This window comes from Mercenaria mercenaria, chromosome 5, assembly GCF_021730395.1.
Source record: "Mercenaria mercenaria strain notata chromosome 5, MADL_Memer_1, whole genome shotgun sequence".
Classification (NCBI taxonomy): domain Eukaryota; kingdom Metazoa; phylum Mollusca; class Bivalvia; order Venerida; family Veneridae; genus Mercenaria; species Mercenaria mercenaria.
Window position 1 is genome coordinate 70,564,433 of NC_069365.1, and position 11,341 is coordinate 70,575,773.

At 35.1% G+C, this 11,341-nt stretch overlaps 1 protein-coding gene across 1 annotated transcript; it reads left to right on the forward strand.

The window, feature by feature from the left end:
- Positions 1 to 6,151: 6,151 nt before the first annotated feature.
- On the forward strand, positions 6,152 to 7,855 carry LOC123558510 (uncharacterized). Its single transcript, XM_045350384.2, has one exon. The coding sequence runs from the start codon at positions 6,152 to 6,154 to the stop codon at positions 7,853 to 7,855; it is 1,704 nt and encodes a 567-aa protein (XP_045206319.2).
- The last annotated feature ends 3,486 nt before the right edge of the window (positions 7,856 to 11,341 follow it).

Below are 11,341 nucleotides of genomic sequence, written 5' to 3' on the forward strand. Positions count from 1 at the left end.
CATTATTGTAGTGGTTTATTGCCACTGTTAAAAGATGCCAGTGGGAGAGTTATTGAAAACATCTTTAGGTGGGTGATCAATCACAATTTAGAGCAGACTATATTAGAAGGAATCAAATTATGTGCATTTTGGAATTTTACACGAAATAGATATTGTAGAACTTCACAAATTGGAAATTCTTTCTAAGATAAAAATTTATCTTTTTAAAACGTTAAATTCTGTTTTCGGAATGAAAAAAAAAACTGTTTTAAATCATAAAAGTGTGATTTATTCTTGGTTATTAGTTTCTCTTTGTCATAGAATCGCCATCTGCAAAAATGGAAAACATGCTTGGAAAAGTGTGTTCTTACGGGTACATATCTTCGTTTCTTTGTTTCGGCGTTTGTAGCACATTTCGTTGTGTCGTCCTGCCGCCTGCGCTATTGCGCCATGACGAAATTTTGAAAGTTTTGGGAGTCGTTTTCGCATGCGCGCCAACGCAACAAAAAGAAACTAACAACTTGGCATAAGGAATCACAGAACGTGACAGAACGAAACATTTTGTTTCACATTGGCGTGCGCCATTAACAAAGGTTTCGTTTTGGCGTGCTGGCGCGCGTGCTTAGACAAAATATTATGTTTCGTTTTGTCGCGTTGGCGTGCGTGCGGCCATGTAACTCATTTCGTAGTGTCGTCCTGGCCATTTTTGTTTTGTCTTTAATAATACATAGCCAAAGTAAATAATATACAGACAAAACAAAAAAATAGAATACCCTGGCATAGTATGATACCACCTTACAACTGGCAAAATCGCCTTACTCTTTATCTTCAAGTTTTAACTGTACAAGACAAATTAAGTAAATGTTTTCTTCACCGTAAAAAATCGAACAAAAACATTGAATTGCAATTAAAATCAAAGATCATACCATTTTATGAACATTTCTTTCTACGGCGTCAGTAGAGTGCTATTATAAACAAAGTTATCCTCAAAAAGGGTAGTGGCGCCTAGAAACGTAGCATGCCAAACTGTTCAAAGAAGTAAAGTGCCAACATACTCATTCTCCGTAAAACATTGTTGATTAGTGTGCGCGCGCCAGTACGACATAAAATGTTTCTATCTGTCTCGTTCTCTGTTAAGTTATGTCGCGTTGCTAGTTTCGTTTCGTCGCGTTAATGTTGTAGAAAGCTTTTACTTCATTTGTGTTGTAGAGTTAAAACATGGAGATAAAGAGTAAGGTGATTTTGCCAGTTGTAAAGTGGTATGACAGGGTATGTCAGTCATGTATTTCTGTATTGTCAGTCATGATCGTATAGCCTATGTGTAGTGTTTTTCTGGCAGATACAAGAAACGTTATCCGTCGGTATTGACAGAGGCAAAACTTATTGTCGGCGATATAAGTACGTACATTTTGATGACAACCGTTTACGAACACACACTTACTTCAATTTTTTATCTGATATTTCCATTACATATGTATTAAACCATTGCATTATATTAATATCTTAAGGAAACAGAAAGTGCAAATTGCAGGACAGTCAGAGCTGCATGTAATCACCAGAATGTTTGTACAAAGTGCTGCAGCAGAATGTGTCTTTGACACAACGCGCATGTGTATAAATATCAATGTTAAAAAGATTTCTTTCTCTGCAAACGTTGAAATATTTCTATCAATGTCGGGCTAATGTGCGCAACATGGGAACGCTTCGAGATGAAAACAACAAATTTAACTTTCAAATTGAATGCATCTAGAGTAACATTTATGCATAGAATCCCTATAAATCAGGTACGGCTGACATATTTCTAGATTTATTGGGGAATTCTGAGAGGCTTATTGCCTTCTTTCAGAAATGTCAACAGAATGAAGTACTGATCATTGGTAATTGCCCAAAGAATAATCTGAGATGCCATGACATTTGCTATCGTAATAAGTAAAAGTTCCATTATCGAAATATATCAAAACATATAGTGATATGTTGTATTAACTACCTTTTTACAATATCAGTTAATAATGGCACTATTAAAGGCACCGGCCTCCAGATCGTATGACAACAAAAGGTAGTATTTTTAGATATCTGGAAATTGATGCTGTATTTCTTAAGAATACTTTGAAACAAAATTACTGAAAGGAAACGCATGATAATTAGTTGTTTTTACTATTTTTGCGATGAAAATCGAAAAAGGTTTGTAACGTTTTATTTGAGGTAAACTGCTCCGATTATAAATATCTATATTTAACGCGTAATAAACATTAAATCCTCCACAACCGTATTGGTATGCCGACAGCGGAAAATTTATTTATTGCCGCGGCGGTCCGATTTCGATTCTTCACGTGGTCATCTTTTTCTTGATTTGGCATTTTTAAAATAGTTTAGAAACAAAAACTCATATTCTAATGTTCATAATATCACCAAACCTCAATTTGAAAGAAAGATAATTCTTCAGCCAAAATCTAAAGGCCATTGCCTTTAAGAACTATAATCTGCCTTATTACACATTGTGAATTACTTCTTGTTTTGCTGTTTCTGTTGTTCTTGTCAGTTCACAAATATCTGTGTTACAAATAGTAAACTTTGATTATACCTGCAAAAACCGAAAGGGTAGGGTTGATTTCCCGCAAATACAGAGCACCCTTAACACAGCCAGAGAAGGCTTGATTCTAATACATTTTTGTACTTTTGATTCTGTTTAGGAAAACTTTAAACGTGATTTGGAATATGATAGCACGCTATGAAAATATTAAGTCTGTTTTGCGTATAAAGGACGTCAACTGATAAATCTTACACAAATAAAATGCATATAGAAGTTTGTTTCCCTGAGCCGAGAGCATACGTTATTCGTAAAAATAATTGATGAATGCGAAGCGACATCTAAAGTATTTCAAATCGTTCTGGGGACGACAGAAAATCATAAATGACTAAATTCATGACGACAATATGCTCGGATTGCGAACACATTATTTCATATTGTCTGAAGTCTGCCAATTTGTTTAGTAATCTCCTTTATAACACAACAAATCCGTTCTTATCGCGACATATACGCTGATGCACATTCCCTCAAATATAGGTTTGACTATACATCTGTTACGAAATTTTATGTACGAGACAAATATTTCTGTCTGTAGATTGTCAGACAAACTCAGACATAACGACAATTCCTTCCATCCGTAATTGGCTTGAAGCTTGCAGTAATGAAGTGGCTATTGCGTGTAATATTGACAGTAAATGTCACATTTAATTCCAATTTGTTACACAAAATGTGTAGGACTAACGTTATAAGGACGTTTGGATTTATATAATAATGATTTATCGTATTTCCAAAACAAAAACCCCACAAACCAAACAAACCAGAAAGTACAAACAATTTATTAAAATGTTATTGTAAAGGTAAGTATTTTATCAATTTAAGGCAACATTTGGAAAGATTCAGCAATTTCTGTTGTTTTGCTTTGTCTATGTAGCCGTTATATACACATCTATATACACACTGTTGCTGACATACCTTTTCGATCAGTGCGGACCAAGATCAGTCTGCACATCCGTGCAGTCTGATCATGGTCTGCAATGTTCACCATTCAGTAAATATTTTGGTAAGCATATCTTTTAACAGTTAATGGTACTGTCCAAGTTTAAAGATGGACAAGTCCATTATAGAAATTTAGCAGAGTAAGGGATAGGCGAGACATGGCTTTGTCTCTGTGATCTATGTCTTTGTTTGTATTGGTCAAACGTCCTTTGCCAATCAGTCAAATTTGCAAATGTTCTTTGGTGTATTATTGTGATATATTCAGATATTCAGACTGAGTGTTCTTTAGATTTAAATTTTAAAGTTTTAAATTCACAGATATAATCATACTGCTTTGTCATCGGCTTTAAAATGATGAAATAAGCATATTTTTGTAACACATTTCTAATGTAAATATTTTTACATAGTATTCAAAATAAAATTTCCACATCGGTATAACAAGACCAGTTAGGATACCACAGTAACTGCTAGTTTGCCAGTTTGCCGCCAGTGCTAGATCAAGGGTACGTTAATAATCAAAGACAAACAAAGATTAAATCATATAAATTACATCTATAAAAGACTAACAAGGCATTTTACTACAAATTTTGCAGCGTAATGTCCGATCTGTCCAATAATGTAACAACGACTTGGCAGTGTCGCTCACAATAATTCCCAATTAGTTAGAAACGATGCCTCCCGACATGATGTCATTTCTCATGTTGTTTCTATGTGGGAGTTTTACCTTGTGTGATTGCGATGTAGTTTCTGGGCAAATAAAGCTCAAAATAACAGTCCTGCTTAAAAATAAAATGGAATATTTAATGTTTCTGAGTATACATATAACAGTTGGAAAGTGATGTACAAATGTACTTTACCTAGCGCGCATGTATGTGTGGCAATGTTTCACGTTTATCAGTAAACTGCCGGACAGTCCACGCAATCAATATTCAAATCTAATTCTTTCTTATTTAAGAATCATATATTGCAACAAGTTAATCTGTCATATAGCACTTTTTCAATGTAGAGCGTATGCATGAATTTTGTATTAATCATTTTATAATAATGCCAAGTTTGAATGTTCGTGAATGTTACTGCGTCAATCGGAATGAAGTATGTAAAGTATAAAATCAAAGCATTGTAAATACTGGAGGACGGATTGTCTTGAAATGTATTGATTCTGTCAGGTCCGAGATCAGCAATGTCACTTTTCTGTTCGGACTGTTAAACTAGTAAATGTCTTTTCCAGTTGTTTTTCACAACAGTGTAACCATTTCCTTGCCAAAATTCTATGTTCATTGTGAATTTAATGACTAATTATAAACAATGCAGACCATCATTATCAGACTGTTCAGATGTGCATGTAGACACATACACACAATTAAAAAACAACCATACATTTTGTAATAACATCAAATTATAATAATATAGGGAACAGAACTGAAACACATTTTTAAGGTCACTTATTATAGCAGGAACGATCAGACTTTTAAGAAATACACATATAACTGATGACAGTGTTGCAAATTAAAGTAGACTGTAATAGCCTAATCATTTGAGCATGAACTATTTTGTTTTTGCTCTAAAATAGTAATAACTTTTACAGATTTACCGAGAGCTAAGTAATATTCTATTCGGAAATATAATAAATTCCTTTCGCATATAATTTCCAAGTATCATAAATTATTGGAAATGTCTTTTACTTTTTTGATTTTCAAAAGCATCTATCAAAGTTCTATTATTCTATTTCACTTCTTTGTGATGATTAAAAATAACAATATCCGAGCTTTTACTTCCTCTAAATTCTGATTTTAGTACAGCTAATTTATTTGTGAATTCCATTAATGTAAAATCTTAAATAAAAAATTCGTCATCCAGCGATAAGAACACTGTCTCGTATATAAAGCGTGCTTAGTTAGCAGAGTACACTTAGATCCGAAAATTTTTGGCACGGCCAGGCTTACATGTAGCGAATCGCAATATTGTACTTCCCTAATGAGCAGAATCAGGGTGGCTATTTTATAAATTGCGTGCATGCTTTGTGCTTTTAATGAATGGCAAGATCAGGACTCTCATACAAGAATACAGATAGTTATCAAAGCGAAAGTTTTACACAATCCACTAAAAATAGCATGCCAAAATCATCAATTTGCACTTTTTGAACAGCCTGCAATGATCCCGCTGCAGGAACAATGTCCAATTTAATTGCATTTCTAAATTTAATAGTCCCTACTAAACTTCAGGATATAAACGGAATGGGGACCCATCCAGCTCGTTTTTTCACAAAATAGCGAAAAAGTTCCTGAATATCAATCAACAAGCGCGGAACCTTTCCGTGATTTGAATTTCCTGCGCCAAGGATACTCACCGATTCATACGGAGCTAGCAGCAGTTAGTTTTACAACTTACATCAGAATTTTACATGTATCGGCTGTTAAAATTTTCTAAAGAATTAACAATCATTATCTCTCACCTTAATTTACAGACATCCAAAATCACGAAGTTCTAATTATAACAGATATTGACGGTGGCCAAAATTCGAAGTATACCCTGCTACCTTAGTTTATTGGTCAGCGGGCACATCGTCTGCTCGTGATTACTATTAATACATTATTACAAACATTCTGTCTAGATTTTCACTGCTTGCTTAGAGACCACTTGTTGGCAGCCATGTCAAACCAAGAAAATGAACTTCTTTCCAATATGGAAAGGATGTTAACGTCGAAATTAGCAGAATTTGAGGAGTCGCAAAGGGATTTTTCACAGGCTCAGATTTCAAGAATTCAGCAGAGTTTAGCATTAAATGACACTTACACGTTTCGTAAAAAGGGGAACGAGGAGCAACATAAGGTGAACGTTCGAGTACTCGATAAACTGAAGGAAGCAGACGGGTTTCTGCAAGACGCCATAAGAACGACTCCAGGCGAGGATGTAACGTCAGCACAGAAAAAAGTATCAGAAGGTATTGGCATTCTTATTCATCGTGAAAAATTAATAAAGTTAGCAGATTCTTCTGACAGCGGATGGCGTGTAGTCCAAGAATACGAGGCTCACCCTCTAGCTGACGACTCCGACGACGAAAAGAAAATATTTAGAGCCCAAGTCAAAGCCGACCGGAAGTTGAAACAGGAAAAGCGATCTAGGGGGTTTCGTTACAGTCCTTTTCAACGAAATACGTATTTTCCGACGCAAGACGCATCGGTAGCAGCACCATCGCAGAATCGAGGAATGCGGCCCTCACAAGGATGGAATCAGTCTACTCAGGGACGGAAACCCGGTACTTGTTTCCGCTGTGGGCGACCAGGGCACTGGCGAGCAGAATGTAAAGCCGTGATGGGAGATGGTGGTCAAGTGAATAAGGATTCACAGATAAGTAAAAATTTGTTGCATTCTGTAGTAGAAAGTTTTAAGAGCATAAAAGAAAATACTGTACAGGATCAAATATTGATAACGCCAGTTGGTAAGTTGAAAAGTTCTTTAGAACACTGGAAAGCTGCTGGGGCTAATCAATACATTTTAGATGTAGTAGAACATGGCTACAAATTGCCGTTAAGAAATATTCCTAGTTCTGTTCGTCTAAAAAATAACAAATCGGCCAGAGATAATCCAAAATTTGTATCCGGTGAGATTAAAAATTTACTTTTGAAAGGTTGTGTAACTGAGGTTCAAGAAACACCGTACATCATAAATCCCCTCACAGTGGCTTACGGGAAATCAGGTAAGCCTCGACTCGTGCTAGATTGCAGACATATAAATCTCGAGCTTTTCAAATATAAATGTTGTTTTGAGGATCAGTCGGTTGCTAAGCAACTTTTCTCAACTGGGGACTATTTGTTTTCTTTTGATATAAGAAGTGCGTATCATCATATCATGATTTTTCAAGAACATAAAACATATTTAGGTTTTCCATGGGAGTGTGACGGTCAAGCTCATTATTATGTATTTAATGTGCTTCCTTTCGGAATTTCAACAGCAGGGTTCATATTTACTAAGCTTTTGAGAGTAGTTGTGACTAAGTGGAGATCCCAAGGGTTTAGAACAGTATTATTTCTGGATGATGGGCTCAGTGGTGAGAGTACGTACACTAGGGCTTTACAGGCATCTAAATTTATGCATCAAGATTTGATTATGTTTGGGTTTTTGATAGCAGAAGACAAATGTCATTGGGAACCATGTCAAAGTATCGTATGGCTAGGTTATTTATGGGATACATGCAGGGGTATCTTTATGGTCACAGAAGATCGTATACAAAAAACAGAAAGGTTGTTGAAAGAATTCATGGAAATGATACGTTGCACGTTTGATAGGGCAGTTGATCTCTATGCAGTCAGCCATTGGGCAAGTCGTAAGACTAATGTCAAGGTCGCTGTATGAATGTGTTCTCAGTCGTGCTAGTTGGGAAGCTCCAGTCATGGTAAGTTCGAAGGCATTTGACGAAATTATATTTTGGAATGAAAATTTGAGAACGCTTAATAAAGGCAAACTTGACGCAGAGTTATTAGAAAGTATAGAACAAAAACATATTCAAAAAACTGTCTTTTGTGACGCCAGTGGAGCTGGTTTTGCTGGATATATTGATGAAAATGACGACAGCCAAGTTGTCGGCTGCTGGTCTGAATCCGAAAGTGGATTAAGTTCCACGTGGAGGGAACTAGAGGCCGTGCACAGAGTTTTAAACAGTTCAGTTAAGAGCCTGGAAGGGCAGAACATTTTGGTTAACACTGATAATAAAAATGTTGTTTCCGTTTTGAAAGTTGGTAGTAGAAAACCAGTTTTGCAAGACATAGCAGTAGGTGTTTACGAAGTATGTAAAGTGCATAACATCAGTTTGTTTCCAAAATGGATTCCAAGAGCAGAAAATAAAGAAGCAGATTTTTTCAGTAGATGTACCGACAGTGATGACTGGTCAGTCGAAAATAAGATATTTAAGACATTAGACAAAAAGTGGGGTCCGCATACTTTTGATTTATTCGCATGTAGTTACAACGCTAAATGCAATGCATTTTACTCAAAGTATTGGTGCCCAGGGACTTCCGGTATAGATGCAATGAGCTTTAGATGGACTGGTGAAAATTTTTGGCTTGTTCCCCCACCCACGTTGGGTGTTCAATGTATACGTAAAATACAAAGTGAAAAATGTACTTGTACACTACTTTTACCAGTGTGGAAGTCTGCGCCATTTTGGTCACTACTTTTCCATGACGGTAAAAGGATGAGTGATTATGTTAATGAATATATTATATTTCAGCCAGGAAAGCTAACAAGAAGAGGCAGAGGCAGAAACGGCATTTTTGACGGCAGGCCGTTATATTTTGGCCTAATTGCTCTAAGATTTGTATAATTAGGTATATATATAGTGATATCGTGTTTTGTCTATTTGAACAGGCTTGAATTTGAAAAGCTGCATTGACGAGGAAATTCAGCAGAGCGGGATACAACATATTAGTTTTGATGAACTGTCGTCCAAGATGGCCAATTTTCTGACGCTGTCGAAAAATGACACTACGGTTAATAAGTATTATTCTTATTTCAAAAAGTGGGATTATTTCATTTCTTCAAAGGGTGGATCAGCACTGCCTGCCTCCCCAATTCATGTCGCGTTATACTTAACCGAGCTTATTGACAAACATTCACCAAATTCAGTGATTTCTAATACGGTTTACTCCATAAAATGGGCACACTCCTTGAAGAATTTACCTGATCCGACAGATAATATGTTTGTCACAAACTTAATGGATGCTTCAAAACGGACTCTTTCAAAACCTGTAAATAAGAAGGAGCCAATCACTACGTATACAGACATTTTAATTACACTGTGTGATAAATATACAGTATGTACGGATGTTCTAGTCATTAGAGATTTGGCAATGATATTACTCGCTTATTCAGGTTTCTTACGGTTTGATGAATTAAGCAGGTTACATTGTAATGATATTCAGTTTCATGATAATTATATTTCTGTTTATATTAGACAAAGCAAGACTGACCAATATCGTCACGGAGATAAAATTGTCATTTCAAAGGGTAGTTCGGTAGCTTGCCCGTACAACATGTTAAAACGGTATTTTGAAGTCACCGGTTTATCTGTTACAGATGATGTATTTTTGTTTAAACCGTGCATTAGGTCAAAATATAAATGCAAACTTATTTACAAAAACAAACCTCTTAGTTACACTCCAGCCAGAGAATGTCTTGTTTCGAGATTAAGAGAGGTCGTAGGAGATTTGAATATAGGTCTACATTCACTCCGCGCCGGAGGCGCCACGGCGGCAGCCAACGCGGGTGTCAACGATAGATGTTGGAAGCGGCACGGGCGTTGGAAAGGGGAAAATAGCAAAGACGGTTATGTTGCCGACTCCTTGGAGAGGAGATTAATAGTTTCAAAATCATTGGCTCTGTAAGCACCAGTATGTCTTTCCAGCCCGCTCTTTTGTGTTTTTCTAAACCGTCCGTCTGGTATTGCACTTTGTGTTTGTTATTATATTTAACAAATAGTGTAGAAAAGACTATTAATTTCACGCGTTTCGGTAGTATAGCGTGAAATATTTGTCTTTCGCGTAACGTATACAATACAGTGGTATATATTGGTCAGTCTTGCGCACGATTGTTTCGTGCTTGTGTAAAGGTACTTTATTGGTGATGTGTATTTAGTAGTCATTCTACCGGACGATTTCGTACAAGAAACATTTTCTTTAAGATTGATAAATAAGTAATACACATATAAATGAAATTGATAATATTGTATTTAACGGAGTAAAAAAAAAATAATAATATATATAATTCAGGGCAGAATTCGATGTTGCTTATTTTTAATTTTTAGGTTTTTTCTTCTTGACAAAATTCAACACGTTTTTCCACTAAGTTTGGCATAGAATGTGTATGTATGTATATGACCATGAAAATGATAGTGAATAAAAATAAAAGTTAATAGAAATGCAAGAAGAATGTATTTACTTCAAAAGTGCCGCGGCAGTGTACCTGCAAACTATTTTTGTTTGTTTCAAAATCTTTAGTCACTTTTTGAGTATTTATCTTTAGGATTTTGAGAGAAAATATTAGATTGTTTAGCCACAATTATGTGGGTTTAGTCTTTTAAGGTTACAGTTACAAGATCAGTATGTTATGATATTACGTTTAGATTATTTGACAGCTTAAAGGCAAAGAAAATCTCCTATATACAGACTTTTTAATCCCCAATATACAAGATCCTGTCTGGTCCAGTCTGATAAGGGTCCATAAAACCCCTGTAGACTTGACATGTAGCCTAATTATTGTCAGGGAATCATAAATTTTATTGCCTACAGGTAAATTGGTTATTTCCTGTGTTTTGCATTTTATTAATTGAAATGCTGTTGTTTTTTAGTCTTTTTTCAGCATGTACACAAAATTATTTTAATTGATAAGATACTAATTTTGATTGCTCAGTCATGTTGAGTGATGTCCTGGCCAATTAAATTATAACTCTTATAGCAAAGCATTTCTTACTATAAAATAATTATTCAAAACATAAGAAGAGAAATTACAAGTTTGTTTATTCAGTGATTATGATCTTCTTATCAAAAGTAACAAAATAAAAACGAAAAAAAAAAAGATAATTGCTGGATTTTATTAGAAATTAAAGAAGCGTTCAGTTGCATTTTTAACAGATAAAGAAGGTATATAGACAGAAGGATGTTATATATTAAAAATGCTTAATTCCTCTTGTGTTGTCTAAGTAATGTTAACTTTCTTTTATGTATAATAAAATCCAGCAATAAAGATATATCATTGTTCAAAATACACAATAATTTATTACTTCTAAAATCTATGTGACTGAATGCATTTTTTATATTTTTGATAATAAAAAACAGCAATAATGAG

Coding starts and splice junctions, on each gene's coding strand:
- LOC123558510 (XM_045350384.2), top strand. CDS start 6,152: ATGTCAAACCAAGAAAATGAACTTCTTTCCAATATGGAAAGGATGTTA.